At 38.0% G+C, this 21570-nt stretch overlaps 1 protein-coding gene across 13 annotated transcripts in view; it reads right to left on the bottom strand.

The window, feature by feature from the left end:
• Positions 1 to 16869, bottom strand: part of Lcorl (ligand dependent nuclear receptor corepressor like) — a 131558-nt gene extending 114689 nt beyond the window's left edge. For 2 of the 13 annotated variants that reach the window (XM_032916205.1, XM_032916202.1), the window contains exon 1: positions 16111 to 16442. In XM_032916205.1, coding sequence (XP_032772096.1) covers positions 16111 to 16261 — 151 coding nt within the window. In that variant the 5' untranslated portion in view covers positions 16262 to 16442. Of the gene's footprint in view, positions 1 to 15128; positions 15551 to 16110 lie in introns of those variants that run through there. The other 11 variants (XM_032916194.1, XM_032916199.1, XM_032916198.1 and 8 more) reach the window with 10 other exon arrangements.
• Between the last annotated feature and the right edge of the window lie 4701 nt (positions 16870 to 21570).

Below are 21570 nucleotides of genomic sequence, written 5' to 3'. Positions count from 1 at the left end.
ATTCTTTCCCGTTATACTTAAGCTGAGTACGCTTTAGATTATTTGTCAAAACTACACTTTAGTCTAGTTATTAAAAATACAGTCTATATTCCATTTAGAATGTAAAAAGCTGTTCTGAATGTAATTCCAATCCTAGGGAGAAAAGGGTAGGTAATCTAGTATTCAAAAGACTCACTTTTTTTAACAGATTGGAAGTTGAGGTTAGATACTTTCTCAGCCATATTCTTTGTTGCTCTATTCACAAAAGCCAGGAAATGTAACAATCTAAATGTTCTTCAATTAAGAATGAACAATGAATTTGTATAGATGCAATATAGAAGACTATTCAGTTATAAATAAAAATGAAATCATGAAACTTTAGGTGAATGGATAACACTAGTATATGGAATAGTGAGTGAAGTAACTCAGATAAGAATGGAAAATGCTGTGGCTCCTACCTCTGGATCCTTAGGGTGAGGGCACACACCCTGGAGAAACTGCTCAAACCAGGAAAGTAAAAAGGGACCAGGTGCTAGAGAGAGTTTCTGGGAATGATAGTAGTCAGACATAGGTTGACTTTAACTAGGAAATGTCATGAAGGAACAATGCAGAAGCTGAGGGGGGAGACAGAAGTAACTCAAAGAACACTTGGAAAAGCCACAGAAAAATATTATTTTATATTTGCTTAAAAATACAAATACAATATGTAGGTTTACATTTTGAATGAAGTTATGTCACATGTTATAATGGTCCTCCTAATAGCCATAGATTATCTAACAAAAACCCCAGTGCTAGACATAGGAAATGTCCATTCAAGTTGTTGGTCAAGGGAAACTCCCAAAACAATATAGGCTATTACCATTGTCAGAGACTGCCTTCCAGAATTCAAAGGTAAGACCCTATTGCTGAAGATACCACCACACATTCTAGACATAGGACTTTGAGGAATTCATCTATAATAATCTACCTTCTAGTTTTGATTAATTTACATAGTAATATCTAGAAATTGAAGAGATGTGGTAGAAGTAATGAATGTAATACAAAAGACAATATAGATGGCTAATAAGATGTATAGACATGGATACTGAAGAGTCTGGCATACTTTGGCAAATATTTTTTTTTTAATCCCAAGAACAAGAATGAAATAATATTAACTCTTTCAAGTACTACAGAGTTAAGATTATTTTTGAAGAGGCCATTCAAACAGCAAGTAGACTACAGTGAAAAAGAAATAGTCAGGAAATCAGGGAGGAACCATGAGCTGTTATTTCAAGGGAGGGGATATAGAACATACTGGTATAAAGAGATAAAGGGGAATAATGAAATGCATGAGGGAATAAATGGGGAGTAGGATAGGAGAGCAAGACAGAGGAGGGAATATGGGGAGGAATAACTAACACTCAAGGCATCTCAAAAACATCATAGCAACCTATTGCAGAAATGCATACATATACACACATGTCTAATAAATAACACAGTTACTACACAGCATGAGTGTTTATGACAGAGGAACGAACTGTACCAATGTGCACAAGAGAGGCTAAGAGGATTCCCAGAAAAAGTAAAATCTAGTCTACTACAATGAAAGCCTTATTTCTAACAATATATACTGGAAGCAAGCCAAATATCTCTGAAAATAAAGATAATGGAACAATGGAAGTGATTCCTGGAAGTCTTACTCTAAGAAACTATTATGAAATGTTTGCATATCATAAAATTATGGAGCACTGGAAATGAACACTTATCTACATGTAAGCAGTATGAATAAATTACACAAATAATACCAAGCTAACAAAAAAATAATACGTTATATACTTCAATTTAAACAAAGTGTCCCAAAATGAATAAAATGAATATATTGTGTTACAAAATCAGCATACTGTGTGCATTTGGAGAGGGGGTAAAAAGCTGTAAATAAGAGGGGTTCTATTAGATCTTGATCTGGTGTTGGTACTTAGGGGCATATGTTCACTTCTTCACTGGGAAATAAATTTATCTCGTGCTTTGTTGTTGTTGTTTGTTTGTTTTCTTTAAAAGATTTACAAAAGTAGCAATGGAACAGCTACTGAGAAAACAAAGTCCAGAGGCAGCATTTAAGGATCTCAGACGGATTCAATGTCACTTGAAAATTATAATACTATTCAAGATGACTGATGATTCATAGAAGATCTAACATTGTAAAGTACATATTACCCAAAATAAAGTGTCACTGGGTAATCAATACTGTCAGCTGCTATGGTCACTGTATCACTGTCATTGTATTAAGAAGACAACTGTTTGTTTGTGGTGCTCTGTGTAGAATGACAAGAGAAAAGGGTAAAGCATTGTAAGGGAGGCAAGTTAAAAAGCTGGACTTATTAAGCCATATTAAAAACTTAAACTTTATCTATAGGTTAATGAGGAACCAGTGAAGACTTTTACACAGATGTAAATTCCAACTTCACATTTATCAATGGGCCCTGAAAATATAAATACAAGTAACACTATATGGACTGAGCACGTTATATTTAGGAATATATGTGCATGTAGTAAGTGTGTATGTAACACACATATGTACATATATGCAAGCAATTCATAATTAGTGAAAAAGTCATGAATTTGAATGATAGTAGGTAGGGGTATATGGGAGGGTTAGGAAGGAGGAAAGGGAAAGAAGAAATGTAATTATAATCTCAAAACTAAAACTAAAAACTGAACTCATTAGATTCTTCCACAGGCAACAATACCAAGGATAAACTGGTTTTATTCAGTCTGCTAAACTGGTCTGAATTATTTACTAGGGATGTAGAACTAGGCATACATCATTGTTTCTACTTCCCAGGAATAACTTTTGCCTCTGAATACTGTATGTCGTTGTATAATTGAACATGATAAAATCAGTTTAGTTCATTTACTACTTATGAGCTGCATAATTCTAGCAAAGTGCAAAACTTTTGAAAGCTAATTTTACACTTGATCTTAGCCAAAAGGCCGAGAAGCGATGAAAGCTAATTTTAAAGTCCTTTTTTTTTTAATTTTTCGTGTGTGTGTGTGTGTGTGTATATGGCTACATGATACTTTCAAGACTGTTTCCAGAGTGGAATTCTTTATTTTAGAACATCTACTATTTAAATATCTTTTAAAAATATTTAGTTTTATTAGGAAAGTAAACAGAGACATCTTTTGAAAGTTTTAAAAATTGTAATTGAAGATTCTAAAATGTTTATGTTTACCAATGTTATATGTTGAGTTCAAATAAAACTCTTCACCAACTCTACATCTGACAAATGGCTAATATCCAAAATATATAAAGAACTCAAAAAAAGAACCATCAAACCAAAGAACGCAATTAAAATGGTGTACGGAACTAAACAGAGAATTCTCAACAGAGGTATCTCAAATAGCTAAGAAGCACTCAAAGAAATGTTCAAAGTCCTTAGTCATCAGGGAAATGCAAATCAAAATGATGTACACCCATCAGAATGTCTAAGGCAAAAGCTCAAACAACAATATATGCTGTTGAGGATGCTAGAGCAAGAGGAACATTCCTCCATTACCAGTGAGAGGGTAAACTAGTACAACCACTCTGAAAATATATATTGTGGTTTCTCAGAAAAATGAGAATAGTTCTAAGCCAAGACCCAGCTATACCACTCCTGGGCATATACCCAAAAGATGACCCACTATATCACAAGGCCACATTCTCCACTATGTTCACAGTAGCTTTATTCATAATAGCCAGAAGCTGGAAACAATCCAGATATCCTTCAACTGAGGAAAGTATAAAGAAAATATGGTACATCTACACAATGGAATACTACTCAGCTATTAAAAATGAAGACATCTTGAAATTTGCAGGCAAATGGATGGAATTGAAAATATCATCTTGAGTGAGGCAAAACAGACCCAGACAGACACCCATGGTATGTACTCACTTATCAGTGGACATTAGCCATGAAGTACAGGATAACCATGCTACAATCCTTAGACCCGAAGAAACTAAGTAATAAGGAAGGTATCAGGGAGGATGCATGAATCTCACTCACAAGGGGAAATAAAATAGACATTGTAGGTGGAAGAAAGAAGGAAAGTGGACATCAACCTACCCACAAAACCTTCGATCTAAAAGTTGTCCTGTTTACAAAATATACAGGCATAAAGAGGAAAGGGCCAACCAATGACTAGCCCAACTTGAGACCTATCCTACAGAAGAGAGCCAACCCTGACACTATTATTGATACTCTGCTATGCTTGCAAACAAGAGCCTAGCATAACTGTCTCCTGAGAAGTTTCATCCAGCAGCAGATGGGGGCAGATGCAGAGACCCACAGCCAAACATCAAGCAGATCTCAGGAACTTGTGTGGAATAGTAATGAATAGGATTGAGCAAGCCAAAGGGGTCAAGAACCCCAAAAGAACACCTACAGAGAGTCAACTAACCTGGGCCTACGAAGGCTTACAGAGACTGAACTACCAAACAAAGAGCATGCAGGGGCTGGATCTAGGCCCCTTACACATTTGTGGCACATATACAGCTTGGTCTTCATGTGGGTCCCCTAACAACTGGAGCAATAGCTGTCTCTGATCTGTTGCTTGCCCTGCTATTGGATCCCCTTTCCCCAGCTGGGGTGCCTTGTCTGGCCTCAGTGGGAGAGGATATGCTTAGTCCTGCTGCAACTTGTTGTCCTAGGGCCAGGTATTACCTAAGGGGAGGGGATAATGGCGGGGACTTGTGAGGATGGGACTAGGAGGAAAGAAAGGGGGGCAGCAGCCAGGATATAAAGTGAATAAGTAAATAAATTAATGAAAAATATAGACCTAGTTAATATTTATTCATTAAAGAATTTTTTAAAACAAGGTTTTTCCGAATACTAAAATTAAAAAATTTTAAATATCCAGATATGTAAGTCTGTTTTCTATATAGTAAGAGTTCTGGTATAGTTATTCACAAATACGATTTTGCAAAAAAGTCCTAAAAACCCAAGTGTTAGAGGTTTTACAACCTTCTCCTTCTTCCTGGTTCCTACCAGAAAGGATGCTTCAATGAGCAGGATTTGAACCTTTCTTCATTCATAGACAAGGGACATGGCTACTTTGAGCAGTGAACTAAAAAGGAGTCACTGATCAGCCAGAGCCTCGTTTTGCTTCTCTTGCTCTGCTTCTGCTGTTTTGGGGGAGTGTCACCAAGGGAAAATAAGCCTGAAGAGATGGTTTAAGAGTGTTCCCCTTAAGTGTCTCACAGCCCCTTTGATTCTATTCTAACTTGGCTTCTATTTACAGTAGAACTGTTATTCTGGCCTCCATCTTTCACCATGTTTAATTTTCCAAACTGTTAAAAGTTCAAGTAGAAAAAAGGATACCATCTGAATATTCAATGTTTTCATTAGTACATTACAGGCTGCCCATTTTCCTAGTTTTGACCTAAAATAGCTGCTTCAATTAAGTTTCTTTAAAACTACTGTAAACAAGCAAACAAAAATTAAAGAAAAACCTGAAACTTTATTAACAAAGGATGCTCAAAATGAAAAGTAACTGATTTATCTGATCATGCTTATTACATATTAACAAAAATTATCAAAAGTTCATATCTTTTCCTGGTTAAGATCATAATTTAGACTTGCATTCTTGCTCCACATCCACCCTACACTCAATGACGCCTGTGCTAAATATTTTCAGAATATGTTATTTGTATTTGTTTGTATTATCCTTATCCTTCTCAACTTGTTCCCTAAGTCAGTTTATATTTCATCTTTGAAACTCTGGGACCAGCAAACTATGGCCTGCAAAGCTAAATGTACTTTTTTATAAAAATAAGTTTTATTGAAACACAACCATGATTATTCATGTTACTATTGCTTTTGCATTACAACAGCAGAGAGGCCTAACTCTAGCAGGGATCAGATGATCCTTGAGAGTAAACTATCCAGGCAGAACATACCTGTAGCGTGCTCACATTACATTATGCTTCTCTAGTATATCTATCACTGACTGGATGGGAAAGGCTACGTAAGCCTGCCTACTTGACTACTGCTCTAAGTTAGCTTAGCCTAATATTTACTAACCATTCCTATATAGGTAAAGATTCCCAATCCTTGCTTTCCCTCCCATGGAACCTAGTCTTTGAGACCTTTCAATTAATTAATTTTTCCTCCTGTCTTTCCATTAGCTTATAACATATCTTAATACTTAGCACCCTTAATCATAGTTCAGTCTTTATAAACAAAGTCTAAATACAAACCTACAGTTAAAGGTAAGCATTTTAACCCCAATTCTCATACTTGCATTTCACATAAAACAGAACTCCCCCAAAAGTTCCCATTCTTAGGAGAAATATTTAGGAAGAAGCTTCTGTTCTTTATATTTTATTCAGTCTTCATAAAGAAGAAAAAAATACTACCCCTGACAACAGCTTTATACCTGTTCCTTACTGGAACAGTGTCTTAGAAGTTGTGTTGCACACAGAACCAATCCTCTTTGTTCATCTGCCTCACTAGGGTAGCTGTGCCTCCTTATATTCAAAAGAAGCTGCCAGTCCAGCCGCACTTCTGATAGGTTGGTAACTTAGTTCAGTTTAAGGAGCTGAAAGGTAGGAAGTACAACACTTTTTTTTTTAATTTAACTTTATTATTATTTAGTAATGTTTTACTTTTTGAGATTACAAATTACATCATCTCCCTGTCCCTTCCCCTCCTACTCCCCCAAATCTTCTGAAGCACTCCTACCCTGCTCCTTTTCAAATCCATGGCCTCTTTTTCTCTTTGCTGTTGGTAGTGGTGGTGGTGCTGATGGTAAATGTGTTCCCAAATATATAAATACAACCTGCTCAGTCTACATAATGTTACCTGTAAGTATGCTTTAGGACTGACTATTGGTATTGGATAAGGAATTAGTGTGCTCTTCCCTGTGCAAGACTATTTCTCCCTCTCTCGGCATTCCTTAGTTGCCTGTAGTTCTTTGTGTAGGGTTGAGGCTTTGTGAGTTTCTCTCCTCCACATTACCAATGACACCTATTTTTAACCATGGTTCTAAGTCAAATACTTCAAATACAACCTTACTTAAGGCTAGTATTTTGATTCTGGATTTTTAATTCTATGGAGATTTAGAACCCAGTTTGGAAAAAACAGAACTATAACCCCAAACAACTGGTACATAGGAATCAAAAGATCTGATGGTAAACTGAGAAAAATAAGTTGGGGGAAAAATCATACCTTTAAAGTGTATAACAGAATGATGTCATAAATCTAATAGTTAATTTGATTAAGAAAATATTGCTTTAAATTTCTTAAAGAGATACATTTAGAATTGATATTTATTCAAGAATTCAAAGTCCATCTCATTTCTTTACTTAATGTGTAAGTCTCAATATTCTGTTGCTATTAGTTCTCAGCTTTACTAAACTCAATACATACAAGAACTATGGAGATGGCTCAGTCTGTAAAGTGCTTGGTATACAAGCATGATGACTTCAGTGTGATGTCAAGGCGGAGCATCAGTGGTTGGAAGCAGGGTTCATGTCATAGATCTGGGAAGGCAGAAACAAAAGGATCTCTGGGACTAGTCTAACAAGATATGGTAACTCCAAATTTACAGAATTCTTCTTTCAAAAAACAAGGAGAGCAACTTAGGAAGACATTCAATGGTGATGTCTAAGCTCTACATGCATATGCCTACACATGCATGCATGCTATCCTCATGTGTCTATGCATATACACATACCTGCTCAGAAGAAGGAAAAAAAAAAAAAAAGAAGCGAGATCATGAGAGACAGGTGTCACTGGGGATGGAACTCAGGTTGTGGCAAGTGTTTTTACCCACTGAGCCATCACCAGTCCTTAAAACATGTCCCATTTAATATGAGTACATTATTTCCACTTGGATATATTTGAATTACTATCTAACCTGTTACAATACAGTTGCCATTTCTATCACTCTGCTGAAATTCATCTAATCAAGATCACCTGGAACCCTCATGTTGCCAAAATATAGCACATTCCATGTTTCACCTATGCTCCAGACTCCTCATTGACAGGTAACAGTCCATCTGGAAAAAGTCCTTTCTCCTCTCAGCGCTAGCTCTGTTCTGGTTACTGCTTATCTAATAGCCTTATCTTTTGGTATAAACACTGGGAGGAGTGTGAGGTTCCTTTCTCTACCTAAAGAATTTTAACATATCTTAGTGTGGTGCCAAATCCTTTACTATCCAATAGTCTATTCTATGTCCCTAGTTCATCTCATTCATCTGCATAGATTTAAATATATTTGTGCTTATATTGTTCTTTAACTAATATCTTTGGCACCAAAATACTACTACATAAATATTTTAACACTTTTCATTAAGCCAAAAAATAGCAAACACATGAGGAATGATAGTATTATCTCAGTCCCATAAAGTTCTCTGTAAAAGATGAATTATATCTGATTATAAAGGCGAAGAAGGAACAGTGCTCCATCTAGCCCTTTCTACCATTTATGAAGACTTAGTCCCCTGTCTGTCAACAGTGTGATAAACATGAAGTCTAATGGACAAAGTTACCTCCAATATACACACCTTGCATACACATATTAGAGGAGAAAAATCCAATTTGAATTAATGGAAACCTAGAATCTAGAGTCAAGTTAAAATTTAAAGGTGATTAAGAATCCAAGACAGAAGATATAGCTAAAAAGATACCCAAGAATTTGGGGAAATATATAATAAACAAAGCAGATGAAGAGAATCGTTGGCCTAAAGAACCAATATGGAAGGAACTGTTTGATCATCTATGACTAAATAGTGGAATATGGTTAAGAGCTTTTACTTCATACACATGAGACATTAATGCCTTGTCAACTATGAAATCAAAGCAGCTACACAATAACTTACTGTATGTTTTAAGTTATAAGTTACACCAGAAGGAAGTAAAATCAGTAATGCATATACTGACATAAACCAAAACCTTATCGGAATTTGCCCAAGTGTTTGCACTATCACAAAAACTGAATCCGTGAACTATTACAAGGGAAATAACTTGGCAGGAGATTAAAGAAAGAACCCAAACAGAAAAATATAAGCAGGATAAAGTTGTTGGCAACTACACAAGGAAAGCAGATACAGAAAAAAAGACAAGATTCACTTTATTCTTTTATTTTCTAGTAAACACAAAACTTCTTACAACAAAATTTGTATTTAGCTTAACTAAGAACAATGTGCAGTTCTTCAAAGACAGCATATTTTCTTAATTACGTTTCTAGTAGCAGCAGCAGGTTGGACTGAATCCATCATCGTTTCTTATTTACATTCTGTTACAAATAAAAGCTTTTCAACTGATTCATTGATTACAAACTTAATCCTAAATATGTACTGTAATAATGTCCTCAATATTGTAGACTTACATGTTTTGTACTTGGTGAATGCTAGTCTATGTACAATAGATACTTCTTGTCTTACAGGATCACAGCTTAGCCTTAAACATGCACAGAACACTTACACTGCCTATGGTTGTGAAAAACAAAATTCAAAACCTATTTTAAATAACAAAGGGTAAGGTATTTCATATAACTTATTAAATATTATGGTAGAAGCACACTGCAAAAGTATCAATTGTTAACCCTAATAAATATGTGGCTAATTAGAAGCTGTGGTTCAAGCTTCCACCTGACATATCAAGAATATCATACTGTGTTTTGCTTGTCATAGAACACAAAATTCAAATTTTCAATGTTATCTGCCAAGTATGTATCACGTTTATGTAATTATAAAGTATAGAATCTTATGGGCAACCTATATGTCTTAAGTAAAGTATATCACGAAAAAAGACTATGAACACACACAAAGTAGGATACTTTAACTTATTAAGACTTATGAAGGGAAAAATACATATATGACCAAAACAAAACGAAAAACTCTTCTGTATCTTTGTTGCCCCTCCTAAGAGTGAACTGAGACAGAAATAAAGGCCGGTAGTGAAGGTGAGAGGAATATGCAGACACATTAACAGAAACTAATCACATGTGCTGCCAAGTTGGGAAAGTGGCATATGTGTAGCCGGCCCAAGGCATATGATTCTGCAGGATGAAAGATGACTTAGTGGTTAAGAGCACTTACTGCTCTTCAGATCAAGTTCACAATCTCTTCTAACTCCAGGATTCCACGCCCTATTCTAGCCTCAGAGGGCACCCCCACACACATATGACATAGACAGACAAAAATACAGATAGGCAGACAGGCAGACAGAACACACACACACACACACACACACACACACACACACACACACACACACACACCTGTCTGCAGCCTATATAAATTTTGCCAAAAACTGCAAAATTATCCAAAATTCCTATTTTTTAAAAAAGATAATCTCGATACATGTCTTAACTTATTCAACAGATTCAAACTGTGTAAAGTATATGATTAGATGGTATCACAACTGCCACCACTTAAAAGAAATGGACATCGTATTTGCTGGTGAAACAAGTTGTACATCGTATTTGCTGGTGAAACAAGTTGTACAGTCAACACTCTTTGACAGCTGCCCAAACCGATCAGTGATCTATTAATACAAATTTCTTAGTAAATCAACTCTTCTGTGATTTAGATGCTAACAGTGACAAAGGAGAACTCCGTGGTAAGATAACAGAAGAGCAGGCAAGAAGAAACCAGAAGAAAACATCAAACTAACATGAAGGTTCATATCAACAACAACAACAAAAAAAAACCTCAAAATGATTTAATATGATAGTGTCTAGTTATTACTGTTAATTTTTTATTTTAATTGGACAGATTACTGCTATAAAAATCCTAGCTGGCCTAGAACTTGCTGTGTATATAGAACTGACCTTGAAACAGAGTTCCTCTGCTCTGTCTCCAGAATGCTGTTACTAAAGGTAATGTGTGCACCACCACACTAAGTAATAAAGTTTTTAATGAGCTACAAACTAATTTCTTGTATCCATTACCAAAGATTCCTTAGGATGTAGACTGGTAAATATCTTCTGCTCTCATCATACAGAGAAAGAATCAATACTAAGTTACATGATTTTAAAACTCTTTAACACTATAGCTATAGAGGACTGGAAAATACAGATCGTTTAAACTCTTGTTTTTACTTTAGCATGCTCCATAATCTTTTTAAATTACCCAACACCATTTCCACCAAGTCCACAGATAAAAATTATAAAGTCCAAACATTCAAGAGCAGAGGGGAAAAAAACTACCAACTAGCTAGCATTTCTATACAGGTGCTTTCTATACAGGTGACACGTATTAGCACAAACCAACAAACTTTGTCTCTAGCAATCTACCTCTCTCCAAATTACTGATGAAACAACTGAAAGACAAAATACAAACAAAAAAGAACAAAACAAAACAACAATAACAAAAAACAAACCTTGGTAAATAGTGTCACTAGGTTCCAAACTCGGAAGTCTAGCTCCAGAACTTATTTTCTTACGATCTGTTCATTCTATACTTACCAAATAAAAGATCTGAGTAAAAGTATACATTTGCTTATTATGAAGAGATTTTGAAAGTAAGCGGTACCATGGAAATCAAGAAAACTAAACTATCCAGTTAAGTCCATTTGCCACCTGTTGCAGTTAAATATAGAGTCTTCAAATTGAGATGTACCACAAATGTAAAATACCCAATTCTAAAACATAAATAGTAGTAACCTAAGTTCTCAACAATATCTACATGGATTAGTACAAAAATGATAGTTTTCAATAAAAAAGATAATAGACTAAATGTGTTTTAATGAGGTAGATTAACAATTTAATCTTTGATCAGAAGATTTAACATTTCATATTTGGTTCCATTTATTACTGAACCAGTCTTTTATAAGAAAGGTACTATTGCTTTATAGGATGTTTCTAAGCCAATCTTTTCCTTGTTTTATTTTGTAATCTTAAGAAAAATATACATATATACATGTGTATACATATATGTATGTGTGTATATATACATATGTATATATACATATATATATGTGTGTGTATGTGTGTGTGTATATATATATATGTATATGTATATGAAAAACCAGGGATTAATGAAAAACAGACCCAAAACCTTCTGCTTAGTTTGTTATCTAAATTTACTTTTTCTCTATAAGAATGAAAAAGGTCATGGGGTTGGGGATTTAGCTCAGTGGTAGAGAGCTGGGTTCGGTCCTCAGCTCCGGAAAAAAAAATGAATGAAAGGTCATTTTGGTGAAGTAACTAATACAAAACCTGGGAAAATAAAGTATATAAATGTGGACTATCTTGTTCAGAAATATGTGCATATGTGTAACACACACACACACACACACACACACACACACAGAGAAATGGAGGGAGGTTTAAGTTTAGTTGAATCTGCCACAATTCTAAATAATGACAGTGATAGATTTTTATCTTTGAGTAACAATTCATGAAATCATACAAAGTATAACTGAATAAGTATCAATCCTTAAAAAGAAGGGACAAGACCAGAATACTGACAGATGTTAAATTTTGATGCTATGATGGCAATACTCTGTTCTTGAAAATACTTTCCCATAAGTTGCACATTAATTACAAAATGATGAATAATTTTCAGCGAGAGATATAGTAAATATCTTGACCAAATTTTAAGGTTAAGACACACCAACACTTTGAACTTCAAAATACAATGTACTGAGAAAAACAGATCATTTCTTCAGTAGTATTCCTAACAAATGCATAACAATCTAGTCATGAGAAAAAAACAATTCAATTTGAGGGACATTGTCAGAATAATGTCCTGTATTTTTTTTTTAATATCAAGGCCAAGAAATACAAAAAAATAAATAATTAAATAAAATTGAAGAACTATCCTCAATTAAAAAGGACCAGAGACATGATAACCAAGAAATGCACTTCATTATCTTAGAATGGACCTTCAGCTAGGGAACAGACAAGAGCTAGATAGAGAAAATAGATAAAATTTAAAAATCAACTATAAATTAGGTAATATATGCTCAACAGAGTCCTTGCTTTTTGGAATAATGAAAAGCTTAGGTTCAAATTACTCTCAAATTGCTCGTGTGTGTGTGTGTGTGTGTGTGTGTTTGTATGTGTGTGTGTGTATGTGTGTGTGTGTTTGTGTGCAAGTTTAGGACAAGAATAATGAAAATACAACAAGATATGAAACAAATAGTTTACCTGGGCAAGAGTAACTATTAGTTCCTGATTTGACAATCTTAAGATGCAAATTATTCCAAAATTAATTTTTTAAAAATCGGGCCTGTCCTAGCTTAAATATTTTAATTATTCTTCAAGTCTGAATAATGTTTTAAATTTCATTAAAACATTATTTTGTTATATTTAGCTGTTTTTTAATTTTATAAATCATCAGATACTAATTATATTATTATTCCATAAGGAATAATGTTCAGTGTCATTCTGGTTAGTAAATACTAGTTATACACTCTGCAAAATAGGAGACTGTATCTTGTAATGTTCAGTATAATTCTGAATACTAGGATAATAGTCCCACATCCAATATGCACTCAAGCATTTGTTACATGAGGATATTCAAAATTATACTCTAGCATAGAAAGACTGTAAAAAGCCCATTATAAACAGAGCCATCAATTGAGACAAAACTTGAAGAACATTGTTTTAATTTAAAACAAAACCAGAAATGAATCAGAGCAGTAAATCTAAGGTAAGGACATGAGTCCCACATTTATAAAGGAAATATTTCTAGATGGATTCAAACATTGTCCCTTCCCAATCACTATAGTAATTCACTGACAGTGAAGAGAACTTCCTTCCCAAAATTTTCAGGCAATATACATAACAAAAAGACCAATCATATTTGTTTAACAAGTAAAGAAGATTTTAAAAAACTTCATTTGATACTTGATACCAATTAGCTGTATAACCTGAATGTGCTTTATGATTTCCAACTGTGAGCACTGACAATAGAATTTCAATATAGAAATGTATACATTTATACATCTGCATACTGCATATAAGTCCCACATATACATGTAAGGAACAGGAAGATTTTTCTGCAAAGTGCATATCATAGCAAAGGGTAGCTTAAAATAATGACTTTTATTACCTATTCACACCACGAGACCACTCCCCCCGACCAGCAGGTATATATTCGATTTAGAAGAACATTTGTTACTTTAAAATAGCAATGACAAAAATATACAAGATGGATTTCAGCACATTTCTACACAAAAACTGGGACTATGAAACAATTTCTAAAATATGGCTGTTGTCCAGGAAAACATTTTCATGTATCGTACAATATAATTGTGTATAACACCGAAAGTATAATACGGATTACAGAATACTAAGTATTCAAAATTCTTACCTCATTTCCCATTAAATCAAATTAATTTGTTTCACTTCGTTAAAATTTGACTTTCAAAAGTACATATTTTTAATTCAAAGACATACTAAATGTATTTAGTGACACAACATGAGAAAAACAAATCGTCAAATACTGTAAAACAAAACTTAAGCATGGTCATATTCAAATACCTGGGTGCCTAACACAGTTCTCTGAGCCGGTACTACAATGCTGTCAGAGCTATTTGTTGGACTCCACAAGAAGGAACGCAACAATTTCTAGGCGGGTTTTCAACGGAACAGATCTAAACATAAAACGAGTCCACTTTGCATTCGTAATGTACAAGTACAGACACATTTAGTACGAGGGTTTTTTTTCACACCCCCCTTCCATATAACTTGCCACAGATCAACCCAAAATATATTTTATAGAAGTGACACACTGCTCTTAAGAGTAAGCTGCTTAAACATCACCGAAATGTTCCTAAATCAGAGTACCCTTCCTTCTATTTTCCTATATACGTCCTCTTCAGTATGGCACATTATTGAACTGGAGTTGCTTCTGGTTTCATCTACTATGAATAGTGAAGACAAGACAGACCTTAGGGCTCTAACCAAACAAATCTGAGAGGGGTGGGGATGGGGGACAGGGCAGGGCGCGAGGTGGCGCAAGAACAGATGAAAACAAGGTAGAAAAGAGTTGTCTTCCCAAAGAACTGAGCTTACTATACTCAACTCCAAATGCTGACACTCGTCAGAAAGGAAAACCGACGCAACCACCCACTCCTAACACCGACCAGCCTCCACTCCCACCTCTTCAAATGCTACCCCGTAACCCCCGCCAGAGCACACCCTCCGCAACCCCTCTAGTGCACTGAACCAACCTGCTGGGTAGCAGCTGTGGGCACATGTCGCACCGTGAGTGAGGAAAAGCAGTGACCGCAACAAGGTACGGAGTACCAGTACTTCCCGCTACCCAGAGGAGCCCACTGAATGACAGCCCGGAGCGCGGAAGTTTGAAGCAAAACCAATCAGACCCCACCGAAACGGCAAACTGAATTGCATTTGAACAGGAATGGGAGGTGGGGAGGGCTACGCGAGTCCATCACATGACAGCCAAAGAGGACTAGAGTCGTCGGGGCGTCCTCAAGGAAAGGGGGGGGTATGGGGAGGGTGCCGTCGCCATAGCAACACCCCCCCATCCGTCCAGACTTCCAAAGAGGGAGGAAGAACTTCAAATCCCAACCGTCAGCGCTCGAGCGGCTCCTTCTTAAAGGGGTACACACAGATCCGAGGCCGCGCGCAAGAGGGCAGAGGCGGCCGCCCCCGCCCTCAGGCGCCGCCCCATCGCCCCTCGGCCTCTCCGGCCCCGCCCGCGAGCGCCCCGCAACCCCTGGTCCCGCGTCCGGGAACTAGGCAGCGTCTTCCCGGCCAGCCCCCAGCGGCAAGAAGGGGGTGTGTGAGCGCCCGGCGGGGGCGCGGACCGGCCCGCCGCTACAGGGTCCCCTCAGCCCCGGTGGAGAGCCGCGGTGACAGGGGCACCGGCGGGTGGCGATGGGCGCCGCGGAGTTTCGGGGCAGCGCGAGCCGGCGGGCTGCTTCCGCGGGGTGCCCGGAGAGTGGGTCCGAACTAACAGTTCCCCGGGAGCCCGGAGCCGGGCAGGCGGGCGGCGGGGCGCGGACCGCGCCGGGCAGGGAGCCCCGAGACAAAAGGCGCCGCCGGGGCCGCCGCGCCGCCGCCGCCGCCGCTCCCATCGCTCCCCATTGAACTGACCCGAACCGGAGCTCCAACTACACCCCTCAGCCACAAACTCCTCCGGCAGCCGCACAGCGGCGCGGAGCCCGGCCCGGCCCGTGTCTCTCTTACCTACACAGTGCATGAGGCGGTGGCGCCAAGAGTCGAGTTCCCGCCGGAATCCTCTCCTCTCCGCCGCGCACCGAGGGCTCCGGCACTGAGCGGCAGCGGCGGCGGCGGCAGCAGCGGCGGCAGCGGCCATTCTCTCTCTTCCCTTGTCCATCTGCGTCCCGCGTCACGCGCCCTCATTTACATACGAGCGGCGCAGGCACGAGGCAGGGGCGCGAGCCCTCGGCGCGAGCCCCGGAGCGCGCGCCCCCCGGAGGGGGGTTGATTGACACGTGTCACTACCTTCCTTCTGCCCTACCCTCCCCCTCCCACCGCTCCCTCAGGGAGAGGCGGGGAGGGAGCGCGAAGAGAAGGAAGCAACCTGCCGCTTCCGCTGACCCCGCCTCCTTATCCACTCCCTTCCCCTCCTCCCCCCGGAGTTTACTCAGGCAAGCCATACTGCTCCCGCCGTCCACGAAAACCCTGAGCGGGAGCGAGAAACCCCGAGGCCAGCCAGGAACCCGCGTGCTGAAGGAGCGGACTAGCAACGCCTCCCTTCTGCCCTGGCGCGGGGCTCTGGAAGTCCACAGACTTCATTTCCCAGCCTCCATGGCGCGCAGGGCCCGTAGTGGAGCTGAGGAGAGCGACGCTGTGCACTCTGGGCTTTGTAGTCCACTCGCGTTGAGCGCTCTCCTATCCAGTTTGCACTTTTCCAGCTTTCAGCCTGGCCCCAGACTTCAAATGCTTCCCCTCCCCCGGGGGGGTGTTTAGCCTCTCACTCCCTCCGCCCAAAAGCCTGCAGGGCGGGCCTTGCCCTGGCCTGTCTTTAGCTTTGTCTAGTTCCGCGAGGGGAGCACCGTGGAGTTGCCAGCCGGCAACTTGAACAGCCGGCCAACCAGCTCTTTAAGTGCTGGAAACTTTTCAGGGTCAATGTCCTCTCTCTTCACTTTCAGCGAAAGCGCACGCCAGTCATTCCACTACGTTCAGGAAAGATGTGCGGGGACATCAGTTTTGGAAGCGAAGAGATCTTGAAAAGTGAGAATAGTTACAAAAATCGGGGAACGTTGAAGAGGCTTTTAGCCATAAATAATGGTTATAGCTGGCTGAAAACTCCAGGAAGGACATACTCCACAAAATGTAAAATCTAGGAAGGCAATGACTCACTCAGACTTTGGTGCCTTGATTTTTTTTTTTTTTTCCCTTGCCTAATCTGGCATGGGATTTAGCACTTTGTAATTGTTACACGGATAGATCCTGCGCTGTGCTAGAGAAAATTTCCTTAGAGAGAGGAGGATCTTTTGATTAAGTATATACTTAAGTTTCTTAAAAAAAAAAAAAAAAAAAAACTTTTGCACAGAGCCATTTCTACATTTATTTCTGTATAGTCACAGGGGACCAAAAGCTTGTAAGCCATCCAGAGTTTACAGAGAAGTACTGTACATACATTATTGGACATTTATGCTCACCTCTGCAGAGAAAAATATTTAATTTTAAGGAACTCGAATTCTCAATTCTGTAGGCCCTCTATTTTGTGGTATATTCTTACCTCTCATTCTTTTTCTTCTTAGAGTAGTTTATTGCTCAGCGTTGCCTCAGTAGTAAATATGTTGTGTTACATCTTCATAAAAAATGTTTGAATGTGAAGTTTGAAGCTTTGTGTTTACCAATATACGTTTGCAATCCTGTCATTTGGGAGGCTAGAGTAAGGTTATATGTAGAATAGAGATAGCCTACTAAATTTCAGTAACAGAAATTTAAAATTGGAGTGGCTTATCTCCATAGTTTAGAGTGGGAAGATGGAATGGTTGTACTAGAACTTTTCCATCTAAAAACTCATCAAACACCATGACAAGAGACACAAAAACAGGATGTGGCCCAGCTTTTAGAAGCTTGTGATTAAAGTGACTTCTCAATGAAAGTATTTGGTCATGCTAACTTGAAAGGAATGGTGGGTTAAATAACTATGACAGTCTAACAAACCACCCAAAACTTAATAGCTTAAAATATCAACTATAGGGGTTGGGGATTTAGCTCAGTGGTAGAGCGCTTGCCTAGCAAGCGCAAGGCCCTGGGTTCAGTCCTCAGCTCCGGGAAAAAAAAAAAAAAAAAAAATATCAACTATAGGATAGTGAGGTGTTTAGTAGGTAAAAGGACTTTCATTTCTGAGGGATAGTGTCTACCAAGATCACAGAAACCAGTATTCCTATTCTTCAAGGGGGTCCCCTTACTTGTTTACATGGTGGCTGTCACAGGGTTCCAAAAAGCCGCATGAGAGCTAGTAGCCTCTATTCATACACATTGTTTTTATTTACTCACTTTACATCCAGATTTCTGTTTCCTCATAGTTCCTCTCCCCCCTTTCTCCTCCGAGAGAATGGGGGACCCCCTGGATACCCTCCCCCCACCCTGGCACATCAAGTCTCAACATAGATCACATTCAGGTCTCAGTGGTTAAAACATGTAACATGGCCAAGCCTAGTGTCAATATGGGTAATATATTATGCTACACAATAGGAAGATGTGTAAGTCACATAAAGGGGGAAATTAAACGTTTCTCCCAAATAAAGAGTAAATACAAAGAGAAATAGAACACATCTCTAGACTTTGTGAGAAATGAGGAAAGCATGACTAAATACAATGGCATATATAAATGGAAATAACTTTAGGAATCAGTTTCATCGACAATAGCATGGAATCTTTCATAACATGTATGTCAGTCCATTATAATCATCCCCATAAACATAACAGTCAAGTCATTTCTGTCTAAGCATCTAGTGTTGTTCCTGATACTCTGTTGATATTTGTTATCTATTGATTTGATGAATAATTAGAATATCTAGATTGCCAACAGAAGGAAGAGGATTATATTCAATATTGTCTTTTACACCAAAAATTCACCTACAACAGACTTTAACATAACAAATATGTGGTATGAAGACTGTAAAAAGACAGTCCTGTCCCATGACTTCCTGTAGCTATTATATATCAGTCATGTTTTTAACAATAACAATCTTTAACAGTGCCTTAAAAGCACAATTATTTCTTACTACTCTTAAACTTATAGGTTAGATGGGTGTTTGAGCAGGTCTGGTCAGGCCCTACAAATCTTGTCTGGGATGGCTAATACTGTAGAGCCAACATGTGAAGCATGAGAGGGTAAATACTGATATGCAAATGTTTTTCATGTTTGCTTGCCATTCTTCTGCTGGTCAAAGGAAATACAGTAGGCAAGCCCAAGATGTGAATGGAAGGATACTACCAAACCGACTTCATAAAGGTGTCACTCCCACAACCAAACTGCCATGAATATCCATCCAGTTTCACTATGACCCACCAAAAGCTGATAGTATATAAGTAGACACCTTATGTTTACTTGGCAAACCACTAATGTATTCATTTGACTAACCTTCAAACTTAAGGTACATTTTAGGAAAGCATGATGTAATGTAGACTAAACTGAGTAGTTTGCAATATATTTCCACACTAGAAAAATAAAGTTACAGAATAAGATCGATAATCAAATTTTTTAAAAATGCTAACATTCTTTAGCGTTATTACAAATGTACAGAATCTAGCATACTGGTAGGACTGTAGAAATACCCATTCAATTATAAATGTATTAATATAGAACATAAAAATACACTTTACAATTTAATAAAATTTAAACACTTGTATGCATTATATACTTGTAATTATAAAGCACAACAGATACCTTAATCATAAAAAGCATTATAGTGCTGATAAGCCTAATTTTGATTATCTGCTTTAAACAATCACACTTTATTTAATTTGCTTTAGTTCTGAACTATAATGTATTGCACTGATTGGAGATTTGAGAAAAAAAAAAAAAAAACAATCAGAGATGCCATTCTACTGGGAGGGACTGCTAGCTAGTCTGCTCCCTGGAAGAAGCCATATCCTGAGACTTACCAGAGGAACTGCTACACTCAGAACATTTGACATCATATCCTGAAGCATACCAGAAGAACCACTGTACTTCTCATGAATATAATAGAGTCCTTTAAGGAGGATATAAATAATTCACTGAAAGAAATACAGGAAAACACAGGTAAACAGGGAGAAGCTGTTGAAGAGGAAACAAATAAGTCTGTTAAAGAAATACAGGAAAGCACAATCAAAACAGATGAAGGAATTGAATAAAGTGGTCCAAGACCTAAAAGTGGAAGTAGAAACAGTAAAGAAAACACAAATGGAGGCAAACCAGGAAATGGAAAACCCATGAAGGAGGACAGGAATTACAGATATAAGTATCATCAACAGAATACAAGAGATAAAAGAGAGAATCTCAGGTGTAGAAGATACTGTATAAGAAATTGACACAATGGTCAAAGAAAATTCAAAACATAAAAAACTCCTAACCCAAAACATCCAGGAAATTCAGGACACAATGAAAAAACCAACTCTAAGAATAACTGGAATAGAGGAGAATGAAGATTCCCTCTCAAAGGACCTGAAAACATCTTCAACAAAATCATAGAAGAAAACATCCCCAATCTAAAGAAAGAAATGGCCATAAAGGTGCAAGAAGCCTACAGAACACCAAACAATTGGTACTAGAAAAGAAAATCCTCTTGTCACATAATAGTCAAAACACTAAACACACAGAACAAAGAAAGAATATTAAAAGCTGCAAGGGAAAAGGGCCAAGTAACATACAAAGACGACCTATCAAATTACACCAAACTTATCAACAGAGACTAAGAAAGCCAGAAAAGCATGGTCAGAGGTCATGCAGACTCGAAATGCCAGCAAAACTCCCAATCAACATACATAAAAAAAACAAAATATTTCAGGACAAAACCAAATTCAAGCAGTATCTATCGACCAATCCAGCCCTACAGAGGATCCCACAAGGAAAACTCCAATACACAGAAGATACCTATACCAAAGAAAAGACAAGATATGAAGCATCTCACAACAAAACCAAAAGGAGAATACTGCAGGCACATAAAGCTACCTACAAAAACAAATATAACAGTAATCAACAGTCATCTGTCCTTAATATCTCTCAATATTAATGGACTCAACTCACCTATAAAAAGACATAAGCTAACAGATTGGATATACAAACAAGATCCAGCATTCTGCTGCATGCAAGAAACACACCTCAATAATAAAGACAGACACTATGTCAGAATAAAAGGATGGAAAAATGTCTTCTAAGCAAATGGTACCAAGAAAAAGTTGGAGTTGCCATCCTAATATCCAATAAAATAGACTTGCAACCAAAAGTTATCAAGCATAATGAGGAAGGGCACTTCATATTCATGAAAGGGAAAATCCACCAAGAGAAAGTGTCAATTCTGAACATCTATGCTCCAAATGCAAAGGCACCCACATTCATAAAATAAACATTACTAAAGCTCAAAACACATTGAACCCCACACAATAATAGTGGGAGACTTCAACACCCCACTCTCACCAATGGACAGTGAAACTAATAGAGGTAATGAACAGAACATT

The sequence above is a fragment of the Rattus rattus genome, chromosome 11 (assembly GCF_011064425.1).
Source record: "Rattus rattus isolate New Zealand chromosome 11, Rrattus_CSIRO_v1, whole genome shotgun sequence".
Lineage (NCBI taxonomy): Eukaryota > Metazoa > Chordata > Mammalia > Rodentia > Muridae > Rattus > Rattus rattus.
Note: the sequence above shows the minus strand (reverse complement) of the source record. Positions and strands in the feature narration are given on the sequence as shown.